Genomic DNA, 13,254 nt, shown 5'->3' with positions numbered 1-13,254 from the left:
TATTTCTCCTACGTTGAATACAGTGATTGTAAGTCTTTACATTGCAAAATAAACCTCATCAGTTCAGTCACTTAATCAAGTTTTTAATAGAATTATTTCTTACAATTAATTTGTTTACGGAGATGTTTATTATCAATTTATGAAAAAAAGATTGTTTATTGTCTGTTGATGTTTGCATTTTACATAAAACCACTGCTGAATATTTATAATTAGAATACAGCTGTCCTGGCTATATTAACGGTTATCGAGCAAATGAAGACCGGTCCCTGAAAATTTTGTCTCAGATGAAACCGGTCTGTGGCGTTAAAAAGGTTGGGGACAGCTGGTTATGAGGATTTTCCCTCAGAACGAGCACGAGTTTTACTCGTGTCATGCTCATATTTGTCAAAAATGCTATATTCGTACTGGATACTCGTCTGAAACAGGTACCCGGTTCAACCCTAGTCAGCATCAATTTATGAATAAAACATTTCATTCCAGCAATTTTATTTACCAAAATAAGTTTGGGATTGTGAACAAATGCTGGCTTTTTTCCATTTTGGTCACCTTTCAAATCTACTGTGATCACAGAATTTACCTTCACCGTTCACACACATGCAGGTTCTGTTTGGCACATTCATTTTTCACCCATTAGCTTCCTTTCATGTGCATTAATGATTTAGACAGTACTCTTAACGCTGCTTGACTGTATATATCTGAAACCAATATGTGTGCTGCTGGTTTGGAGACCGTGGTAAATGTCAAAGGTAAGCCATTGTGCATGTCGAGCACTTCAGTGATGCAGGATGGAGTCATGCATGTGGTCCATTGAAGCAAACTGACAATACTGTGAATGGCTCCATTCATCGATCATGGGTAATATCTACGACTAGTATTTCAAGAGCAAATTGGGGCACCAATAAGATAACAGGAGGATTCAGAATCATATATTTAATAAAATTAAAAGTTGCAACACTTTAAATAACTGATCTGGTTTCTCTTCAAAATTCATCCTTTTTGGTGTTCTGAAGGATATGAAATGATTTCATTAACTACTTTTATCCACACATTTAAGATTCACTGTAGAATACGGGCCTACCTGTAGTGTTAAATGCAAGTCACATGCACAGTATGTTCACTCTATGTCCTTGTAATGAAAATTATGGAAATTTAGCAGTGAGGGAAATAAATTGGCCGAGGGGACGTGTTAGTTGGAGCTCCAACCTCTAGTGAGTCCAGGTAAGTGGCACTTTTAACTGCACCACCGCTGTTGTCTGAAATCTGCGGTATTTAACATTCATGGTGCAAATGGAAGAGGGAGCAGCATACGGCGAGGTTGAAGCCTCACACTTTGGATTCATCATGCTAACTGGTGCATGACTTAGTCCTAAACACAACAGCTGGTGGTCTGAAGAGCCCGCGGTAGAGCCCTAGGGTGTGAGATGACCGGCCCACTCATTTACCGGCAGCTCACTCAGGGGACAGGAAATAGCGGAATTTTGGGAGCAGGAGAAGGCGGCTGGCGTTCTTTCAGATTCTGGCACCCTACAGGAGCCAAAGAACAAGGATGTGCCAGGACGCATCACAATGGCAGATGTTTTGTCTTGACACAAGAGGAAATTCAAGCTGCAGATGCTGGAAACAAACTCGCCAGCACACTGATTTCCATAAGACACAAAATGCTTAAGGCTCATTTGTAGCTCCCTTGAATAACTGGGATTAAAACTATGAAGGCCAGAGATATTCTTTATCAAGCTTCATCAACATTCACAGAATGACAGCACTGTAAACTGGTCTTCTGACATGTGACGTATGCTGTATGACACTTGTCCCATATGTCATCTCATCCAGGCTCCCTTGAGATGCTCTATGCAGCCCCACTTAAATCAATGGCCTGAGCAGAGATATCTCTTCGTGCAAGACTGCTTCACACTATCATTAGTAGCAGGGAAAGATGATTTCAATCATGTACTAGTTCAGGCCACTGTACTCCTATAGTTCCAGATAGATTCAGGTGTCACGCTTTATTACTGGCCAATTTTATCTAAAAATACATCAAATCAGCCTATCGTAAATGTAAAATACATTGTGCTCTACGGTGCTGCAGAAGTAAAGTAGTGAAGACATCATTCAAGCCATGTGAAGCACACATTTTAGCATTCTTGCATACAGCAATCATCATGAACTCAATGACTATGTGTGACTTTGATCCTTACATATCACTGAATTCACAGGATGCAATGTCTTTGATGGGATGAAAAAGAAAAATGGCAGCGCAGTAAAGAAACTCTCTGATATGTGACAACAACATTAGTTTCATCGAGGCATTTCGCTGCAAAGCTTATGAACTAATGTTCAATTAAATAGCAAAAATGCGACCCTGGGTTACGATCAGCCATTAACACAAAATAATAAAGATTTTCAATTAGCCTCTCAAACACCAAAGCTGCAAATGAGATCTCACTAAACTGGGTCATGAACTCTTGTAATAAACTTAAGGTATACATTTTTAACTGGAACAACACGTGTTCTCACTTGTCCTGTTCTGGATGTCAACTGCTGCCCTGAGGGAAAAAATAGTTAATTTTACCTCAAGAGAGTAGTGCATCCCTGGGATGCCCTTCAACAAAAATGTGTGCATCCCAACATGAGGTTTATGTATCCCACAAGTAATAACAGAGTATACAGTAAGGCATATGAAAGGAATGAGTTTTGTAAATAGTACAATATAGAACCTAAACAAACTGTTAATTTTAACGATTTTATTAATAACAATGTCATAACTGTTTAAGTAAAAAGGAAAAAAAGGAAAATTACATTTTATTTTTATCATTATGTTAAAGACTGGTAGTCATTCTTTAAAAGAAAACAGTTTAAGAAATAAAGAAAGATGTAATAGTTTTTTTTTCCCTTTTGCTATTCACTCAATAGTTTTCTTTTCCTTTAATTCACATATTCTCCTGTGGACACTGCACCAAACTGACAGAGCCTTCTCCACACACAGTTTTTGTAAACTGCATTTTGTCTTGGGTGCTGACATTTAGCCGTGCCTCACCCATGGAAAAAATTGCTTCCATTGTGGTACAAATGTTCGGATTTTTGCTGGTTTTTGCTCGGCTTCTTCTGCATCTTCTTCCGTACTGTCCACAGAAATATCTGTCTCTTTCTTTTCATTATCTTTGATTGTTTTTTAATCAAGAAAGAAATCATTGTCACTTGGGTTTTCTGCAACTTTTGCATATTTTTCAGAGGCATAGTGATAATGTGAGACTAATTCTCTCACTGCAGCGTGTAAAATGAGCAGACATCGTGTTGCCGTTTGGTCCATTTTAGTCATTCATTCATTCATTGTTACATCCGCTTCATCCGCTGTCGCAGGGAGCTGGAGCCTATCGCAGCTGACTGAGGGCATGAGGCGGAGGAAACTCCAGGTGCGACGGCAGTGCACCGCGGAGCCACACAGAGACACAGACAAGCATGCAAACTAAGTATATTGAATTAAAATTAAATTAAATTAAATATGGAACCGGCCAATTAACCTGAAGTGCATGTTTTTGGAAGTGGGAGGAAGCCGGAGAACCCAGAGAGAACCCACGCAGCTATCGGGGAGAACATGCACACTCCGAGTTCCTGTGCGGCGACAGCACTACCCACTACACCACCGTGCTGCCCCTGGTCGATTTTAGTAAGGCTGAATCACGAAGATGAGTCTCTTGAGAAACTTGCGCGAGATCAAAACACAATGGTGATTTCCGGGTTCGAATTTTAAGTGGAGAAATGGATAAATTGTGAATACTTTTGTTGAATGGAAGTGCATTTAAAGCTTGTGTCCCAGGGACACAAAAAATGTGCGTCAAAGACACAAAGGTGCAAGAAAACGAAATTACTGAAAAATCTATTTCTAAATAAATCTTAGTACAAAGAGATGTTTTGACACCATTGATGTGGTCTTTCCACTGTACTGTTAGTTGCTGAGTTTCATTCATTCAGCCATACAGTTTATATGGACAGATGGAGGGATGGAGAGAAGAAGGGATGGCTCATTAAGAGAGAAAATGTCTTCCTTTTAATTACTGAATCTCCTGACATGAACCTTCAGGGAACCTTTGCTGTTTCAGGAAGAATACAGCACAGAAAAAAAATGTGAAGGCCATGCTCCAATTCAAACCCATATCTTGGCTCTGCAAATGGTCTTATTAAGCCATGCGCTGTGCATGAATTGCGTAAATAATTATCTCATTCACACATCACAGAGCTGTATGAGTCCTCAGTGGAAACCATAAAAAATATTACTGGATGAGATGAGTAATCTGATTACTACCTTTTGTTCTGAAGACCTAGAATGGGAGGAAATGCTATGTCACGTTAAGAGGCAATGTCACATATCCGTTTAGTCGAATGAACAAGGTTTTTTTCTCATCTTTGGAAAAACAAAATAATTGTGATAACAATGAAGCTATCGCCTCGGACCAGAATCGATTGAGTGTAATGAAACGACTCATTTTATGCAGGACTATGGTTGAAGAATCCACATAAAAACACTTGACGAAAACTCAAATTGATGCCACTGTTGAGAGCGGTGTGAGCAACCACAGGCTCACAGAGCTTTTTCCTCAGTGCTTCTGAAAATGATCAATGAAAAAGGCAACACCTTTGGGTCGTGACCCTTGATGATGTGGAAGCGCGGAGTGCAGCAAATCCACCAGTACACAAATAAAATATCAACTCCTGTTTGAATTGCTTGCAAATAACTACAGGGTCCAGGTGTTTTGTTTTTTTACTCAGGAAACTGAAATGGGCTATCAATTTTTTTAGGTCTTTGCATGAGATTTATGACAAAAACAAAATATTTTTTAGAGACACCCCAAAATAAAAGCTCCCTTCACTTGTCAAAACTGTTTTTTTATATTAGGTTCTTGCTTCAAAAATTCAATGACAAAAGTATTACTATATTTAGAATCCCGACTGATGTTCACAGGCCTCAGAGATGTGCTCCTGTGACTTTACTTGTACTAAAAAAGCATGTGCATGTTAGAACATCTGCACCATTGATTTTGAAGCATCTAAACACCCTGCAGCTTCGCTCCACTGAGACGACCGTGGAGGTCTTTCAGGGATAGAACACGTTCTGTGACACGACAGCGGTGTCATCCATGAGTCTGAAACGCCATTGCCGTCACTGCTGTCTGCCCATGTCGACAGATTGTGAGATTTCTGTTACAATTTTCGATAACCATGTTTATCAGCGCGTAATGCCTGTTTACTCACGAGTCCCTGAGGGGTGGCTTATTTACCACGTTGCCTCATCCATGTGTACCTGTCTGTGTCTAAAAAACAAAAATAAAAAGTCCCTGGTGTGAAATATATTTGCATCTTTGACACCTCGATATGGTATGTGTTTTCCCAAAACACCGTGCGGCTCACATCTCTCTGAGCCTTATCATTGGTGTCAAGCTTGGGACTTCTATTTCGAGACTGCTCTCCAGAGGCACAAGAGGCTCTATGGACGAAAAGCAAGACAGTGGCAATAAACACAACAGAATGCTTTAGTTCTCTAACAAAGAATAATGGTAGGCAAACCACAAGCATTCTCTTGGCAAGACACTAAGTGATTAGTGTCGTCTGTGTAGTAAACAGTGTGTTTTATATGGCTGTGGGTCAACGTTAAGGCCCTCCCTTACCAGCACATTAGGAGGCTGCCCTGTAAAAACGCACAGCAACTCACACTTGCTGCAACACGGTCATTCTAAACAGCATTCCTGCACCACCTTCAGAAGCAGAAGTCCTAGGGGGGGACTATTTTCTTCTTGGATAAATAAAATATGTGGACAATCCTCCCCTTACCTCCTGTGTCCATTTTTTTTATGTTAAAAAGACATTCAAAGTTGACTGCTTTGCCCGACTTTACAGAAACAATAAAAGGCAGCACATCACAGAAGAGATCGATAGGCGTTCAAAACCCCATGGACATCATCCTACCTCCCTCGTTGTGTCCCACAGCCCCTCTCACCTCACGGTTTCAACATATAGTTAGTCAAGTCCTCAAGCCTTCAAGCTCTCTTTTGCTTATAAATTGTTAATTTTCTAACTTGTCTCTGCTCTAATCCCAAAACATGCAATCACATTCATCCTTCAATTCTTTTTCTGTTGCTTTTTTAGTTCTACAAAAGACTTCAGAGGGTAGAGATCCGTAATCCTGCCCCTGATAACTGATTTAGACCAGTGCTTGATTGAAAACTGGTGCTGTAGCTTGTGGAACTTTTCACGCTTCTCAGAAAGCCCCACACATGAAGCTAAGGAAGACCCCCGGGAGGCGATACCATATGCATTTCAGGCATGGATGCCTGCAGCAGGCCGACACATTCTTCAGGTCAGGACAACTGTAAAATATCCTCATTCACCAAATCTGACACAAAGGTGGTGAAGTAGGCTACAGCTGGAAGCTTCCCAATCTGATGCAGTTGGGTGTATCGAGCAAACAATCCATCTTTCCCAGTGTAAACAAAACACTTGTGTCATTTTCAGTCACAATGGAAAAAGAAAAGCTGGGGAAGTGAAGCTAAACTGTTCTATTCACACACACACACACACACACACACACACACACACACACACACACACACACACACACACACAAATACACGCACGCACACCGTAATCTCCCTCACATCTCATTAACTGTTCTCTCTCAAGATGTATACAGGCTGGCAAGAGACTTATTTCCAATTTGGCAGAGCCAAGAGCATCTTAATGGGCTTCTGAAAAAAATGCCCTGCAGAATTTTTATTTTATATGTGCTAGGTTAGGGCTTTTAGAATGGTATTCCCATGCTTTCAATAAAGATCTCATGTCATTAGACATCTGGCTAGAGGCTCGTCTAAAATTACACCCAAAAACAGTATATTTTGCATACCTGCCCTTCAAATACAGTAAATAAAAAAATAAAAATGCACAAAAAACCAAAGTATGAGCATATTTATTGTAAAGCCCCAAGTTTAAATGTGCTAATTTCTAAAATGTGAAGACCAACTGAAGAAACTAATTATGAGATTCACATTTTTAGGAGTGAAATCTAATCCACATGGTGCTGGAACTTTTTGAAAACGCAACTTTTTTTACCCGGCCTCGAAAACGATTCGAGTCCACACGACAGCGTTTTCAAAAAATTCTCCGTCCACAAGTAAACGCATCAGTGCATTTATCAACACGTGTATAAGTAGAACATCTCCGAGAACGACAGGAGAGAGGAGCAGGATGTGTGGAAATTCACGCTGTTCCTCCTGAGGGACGACCTCCATCAGAGTTCTCCCAACAGCAGACAGCGCATCCCGGTCTGACCCAGAACTGGCATCGGCGTCTTTGGTGAGGAACGTGAGTGAATGAATGAATGAATGAATGAATGAATGAATGAATGAATGAATGAATATATATATAAACTTTAGGACACATAAATAAAGAAACAGACGAACAAATATTTAAGTGCAAAGCATGTTTATCAACGCATCTTCGAGGTGGAGCTGTTATACATCAGAAAATAGCCGGTTTTAGCTCCTTTTGTACATGTAGAAACAGGTCACATGCATGACATCAAAGTGGTTTTGGTTCCAGGGACACGCCACCCGGATAAAAAAAAGTTTTGGATACACCGTCCACACGACAACGCAGACCCAGCGTTTTCAAAAAATTACACCTTGAACAATGTTTTCAAAAGTTGCATTTTCGTTCCGGTTATCTGCGTTGTTGTGTGGACAGAAGACGTAAACGCAACAAAAAAGTTGCGTTTTCAAAAAGTTCCGGCATCGTATTTGTTCATTTTAAGCCTAAACCTCTCTACAGTTATATTTTCCTAGGGCTAACCAAACTGCGACTTCGCAACAGCAATGAAGTAGCGTACTTCAAGTGCATGACTTGAAGAAACTCCATTCTTGTCAGGTTTTCAGGTGTTGACACCAAGATCTGACAGTAGATAGCCTCCGACTTGAAATGCTCCTTCTTGCATTAGAATCTGAAGTTCACACAATAACAGACAAAATAAATCTAGCTTCTTATCAAGATAAACAAACAGAACATTTTATTTTCAAGTGCTGATAAAGGACATATTAAGGAGCCTCGTGAGACTCACATTTAGATGTTAGTAAGTGTTGTAATTGGATTTATTCTTGGAGCTACAGCAATGTCAGAATCGACAAAGCTCGACTGTTGAAAATGTTAACTGTACTTGGTGCAAAAGGGTCCTAATTCTGTTTAAGTACAAACAGCAAATGTGTGTGATATCTGGGTTGTTTTTAAGGGACTTGGAGAGCTGTGTGCATCTCACGAACTGCAAACAGTCACGAACAGATCTCAGCGATAAACAGAGTTAAAGCACCAGAAATTCACATGAGAAAATAAAATGCTGAATTGTATAAAAACTAATAACCATTCTTTTAGGGGGTAAAAAATCAAATAGTATCATTTAAAATTGCGAGAGATGAATCCCAGAGGTATGTGTTATTTTTGAGAAAAGGAAATAGGAGTCTAGGGCACTCTGCTCAAAAGGAACTGTAGCACATCAAGTCCTTTCGTTTCAAAGCTGTAGCGCAGAGCTGAGTCTACCCATGAGATACCCTGACTCTGCTGTGTAACAATATGCTGATATTAACAGCAAAGCCTCACAGTAAGAGCTCCCTGGCAGGACCTGACTGTAGACGTTGTGTTTATGAACAAAGGGCTGACAATCAAGCAGCACTGGGTGTGTAACATCATAACTAATGTCTGACATTTGTACATTGGGATGTAAGTCTCGCACGAAGGCTGTGTCGTTGGCTGACTGCTGTGCGACACACAGTGAGGCAGACGGTACGGTTACAACACCAACTTGACAGCGATGAAATCAAACTAGACCCAGTGTTTGATTAGCCCTCCACGATCCGGTTTTAGACATTATTCAGATTTGGCGTGGTGCTGAGGAGACCGGCACTCTTCAGACACAGCTCCGACTGCATGAAAGCCGAAAGCAAGTAAAATTTTTCCCTGACTGGCCTCTACCTCCCGCCGCCCCCGCATTGTTAGCAGCTGAGGCATTAAAGAGTCCTTTAGGCAAAAAAAGTAGAAGTATCCCTCTTTAATCAATGAAGTGGGTAATATGGCTGACCTCTATCCGAGTGGGCTAACTCTGTAAATTACATTTTTTCTGCATCATTGCCAAACAGTTCTTTAAATCTTGGAATAAAATTACGTATGGTAACAAGAAGGGCAGGGAGCATGGCAGCGGGGTTGATCTGCTGAGTGTGCATTACAGCCGCACATAGAAATCTGGATGCACCAAATGTTTCTGCTTTGCACCTGTGCAATATTTCTAACCATGAGGGCTATCATTATAATTTATTAATATATATCAAAAGGAATGGTTTTTAAACCAAAAAAAAATTATGATCCTCAGAAATTATTTGTACTGCTGCTGTAATCTTTGACATCAATTTTGGTTTCCACTCTGGTGGGTTTTTTTTTCGTTTTTTTACCGAGAGCTCTGTGTTCTGGATAAGCTTAATGACTGGAGAGACCTCTTCACACATCGCTGCAATACTTTAATAATGGACGGCCCCTAGAATTTAGGTAATAGCTGTCTGACTGTGCTTACTGAAACAGTTCTGTCAAAAAGTGTAAGGACAGAAACTCCTATTCATAATTCCTACCACAAACACACCAAACCAAGAAAAGAAAATGGATACTTTCATTTTAGTCAAAGTAAAATCATCTAATTATTAACGACGTGTTGATACACTAATTAGCCTAGTGCAAATTCAAAAATAAAACAATCTGCATTAAACATCAGTGTTTGTCCCCCTCTTAAATAATGTATCTCGGCACCAACAATACGCGAGCGCTTTCAGAATAATTACATCCCACTTCAAAGCGGTGATGTATTGCGATTGTAAGTGTTTGTGTGTTTGTTCGTTTGTCCACCAAATATCTTCGAAACAGTTGAAGATACAAAAATGAAACAAAAATCACATTACTCGGGCTGCAAAGGGGATGAAAATGAGATGATGACCTTGACCTTGTGAAAAGTAGGTCATGATCAAATTTCAACTTTTGTACACTCAGGAACCGGATAGGATAGAAAGACGAGGGAGGCCAGTGTGAGTAAGACCATAGATCAAAGCTAATGCTTTGATCTACCTATGCACTAGCTTTGATCTACGGTCTTACTCACACTGACCTTCTCCATATGCACTAGTCTATGCACTAGTTGGATCATAGGTCTTATTAAATGACCCTGACCTATGAAAGTAGGTCAGGGTAAAATTTTGGATTCAGGGGTGAACGAGATGTTGCAGTCTGTGACTGCCTATTTCCTAGTTAGCTTATGCAAATGAGATCTGACAACCTGACGTAGCCACCTCTGCAAAAATATTAAACTTGTGTGTTTTGGATCTGGAGGCACAGCAGTTAGCATGACACAGCAAATGATGGAAAGATAAGCATGGATGCTGCCGATGCAGCTTACTGCACATCTATTAGCATAGATAATGATGCATAATTGAGTGATTTCCACAATACTATCTCTTGAGGCCTATATCTAACCTCTGCTGTATTTATCAGGGAGTTATTTGAAGACAACAAGATCCAATTACGCATAGTTTACAGGCTGAACATGAATCATGATTAAGATGCGATCACAGCTCAGCAAGCATCCTGATCTATTAGTGACCATCAGACCTCTGTCTTTAGCTTTAACTAGCCTCTGGGTGGAGTGGGTGCCAGACATTAAATGAGACATGCAATTACAGTAAGTCCCGAAAAATTGATAAGGATAAATAAAACACACGTCTGAGTATTTTCACATCAGTAGCATGTATAGGTTTTAGTCAAAAGGGTGAAGTGCGAAAAAAAACCTGAACTGACAGACTACTTGTTGAATCGGTGAAAAATATTCAGGAGTTAAAGTACTTGGATGCAGAATACAAAACAGTATTTAATCACTGGAGAAGGAACAAAGGGAAACATCAGAAGTCGCTGTGTTGCTCTGTCTTCTGTCCTGTCATGTGAGACACATAACTAAAGAATTGAAAACACAGCAGCAACATTGCATTACTTCTTTTAAAAAGATCTCAGTCCAGCCACACTGCTGGATCGTTACTTGAACCATCTGCTAAAAATATCTCCTTTTGATTAGCGATGGACTTGGACACATGTTACTCCCGGAGCAGAATGAACTTTGGGGGAAAAAAAAAAAAGTTTTCCTTCGTAGTTTTCTACACACTTTTAACCAACTCCTGAAAACAAATGGGCATATTTTTCAGAGAAGCTGTCCGCCTTTTGTCTGCATCACATCCAGTCAAGGCATCACACAACTCCAAATAAAGTCAAAATGTTTCCTTTAAAGTAATGTGTAAGCGGTAACTGTAACAATGAGGGTTCAGCAAGGCTTTACACGTGTTAGATCAGTAACAAAGCTATCATTATCGCATCCAGCAAAAGCATATTTAAAGAAAATAAGATGGCCGTGTGTTAATTACTGTTTAATTCTGCCAATCACCAATACAGTATCTAGTTGGAGGCAATAGAGGGATTAAATTCAGGCCTCTCTGCTTCCCCTTTTTCCTCTCAGGAAGCAGCCTGTGTTTACTGACTAATCTCCTTTCCTACTTTGACCATAAATATGATTACCGCGACACAAGAGATAATAAAAACCCATATCTGTGCTGTAGCAAAGAGCATGAATTAAAACCTAAGCTGTAGCCTAAAGGAATCTCAAAGACAGCAAACCCACAGAAAGAAAAGTACAGTACATGTATTTTATACTGAGTGCATACAGCCCCCTACTGGTTGACACCATCCACTATTTCGCCAAATAGAACACAACACACTTTATGATCTTTTTGTTGAACGTGAGCAACAGGTATGAAGACAAGGTCTAAAGCCTCCAATGGTCCACAGAGTCTTTTTTTTTTTTTTTCACTCTTTGTTGGAGCAGATTTGCTCAAGAAGGATCTCAAATCCAGGGAGGGAGTGTAAGTAAATTCAATGAACGTCTGTCTGGCTCTTAAATGGTTAACTTCTGTTTAATAGTTAAAAAAATAAATAAAAAAAATCTGGAGGATTTTGTTGTCTTGTTTTGACATCCTAAAGTTTGAAAACTTACATGTGTGGACATATGTAGTTCTATCCTGAGACTTTCAATTCAATTTCTGACGTCTGCTTAGAGGAAAAATAAGTGACAAACAGGTTTGAGGGAAGAGGGTGATCCTGATATCGACACCCTATTGATCGTGCAGTTTTGCTATATTTTAATAGCTGTACGTATTTTAAACGCGTAATATTGAACAAAACACACACGACTTCTGAAAATGTGATGGAACGGGATGGTTTGATGCTGGTAGAGGGGGGGGGCGACAGGAAAGCTCTGGAGGTTTATGGCAGATCATGTAGTTCATCCTGTGTGTGGCCACCTCCACCACCATCATTATCATTGTCATCATACTGTTTGATCAGAGAGGGGGGAAACCAGACGTGACACGTGTGTGTGTGTGTGTGTGTTTGGGGGGGGGGGGGGGCGACGACGAAGAATCAGCTTCGCCTACCTGATATTTCCTGATGCGGCACATTGACGGCATTGAATCCTTTAACGTTATAAGCTTGTCTAACCTCGCTACAGCTCCGAGCTTTGCCTTCAGCAGCAGACGACAGGGACAGCAGCACCGACAGAGTACATAAGGCGACTTGCAGTCTCCACATCGCACACATCAGTGAAATCCTTGACTGTGTTTTCACAGGGGAAAGACGAGCTCCGTGTGAAAAAAATCAGAAAATCCAAGAGACTAATGGGAAAGATTTTTTTTTTTTCCTCCTGCAGAGTGTTATCAAATAAAAGAAATCACTCCTCAGTTTAGATTCTGGTACGTCCAACTCATTGCAAAAGCATCCTCCTTATCGTTCCCCCGTTGAGAAGAAGCACAACGCCGATTGTTGCTTGCTGGTTTGATCCCGGCTTGGACGGAATCCCGTTGTGAGGGAGACAGTTTCTAACCGGGTGTTCTCTGTGCCAACAACTTCTGCCGCGCACACAGCGGCGTCCTGCGTTGCTGTCAGTGTGGGAGGAAAGGAGAAATGCGTCGGAGACGCGCGCTGCACGGCGAGCAGGGCGCACGAGGGCAGGGCAAAACGTGGAGTGGAGCGGCTGCGATGTCAGCAGCTCGGATCCACGGCCGCGTCCCGTCCTCCTCCTTCATCCTGGGTAATGAGCAGCACGGCACAGCAGCGCGGAGACACATGTTGTATAGGAAGAGCTGG

General features: G+C 40.8%; 1 protein-coding gene across 2 annotated transcripts in view; it reads right to left on the bottom strand.

Moving 5' to 3' along the window:
- gpc6a (glypican 6a) overlaps positions 1 to 13,047 on the bottom strand; it is a 149,682-nt gene extending 136,635 nt beyond the window's left edge. For both annotated transcript variants that reach the window (XM_068322231.1, XM_068322239.1), the window contains exon 1: positions 12,546 to 13,047. In XM_068322231.1, the coding sequence (XP_068178332.1) occupies positions 12,546 to 12,708 (163 nt within the window). In that variant the 5' untranslated portion in view covers positions 12,709 to 13,047. The remainder of the gene's footprint in view (positions 1 to 12,545) is intronic.
- Positions 13,048 to 13,254: the final 207 nt, after the last annotated feature.

This window comes from Antennarius striatus, chromosome 1 (assembly GCF_040054535.1).
Source record: "Antennarius striatus isolate MH-2024 chromosome 1, ASM4005453v1, whole genome shotgun sequence".
NCBI lineage: Eukaryota > Metazoa > Chordata > Actinopteri > Lophiiformes > Antennariidae > Antennarius > Antennarius striatus.
The sequence above is the reverse complement of the archived record's forward strand: the minus strand, read 5'-3'. Positions and strand labels throughout refer to the sequence as shown.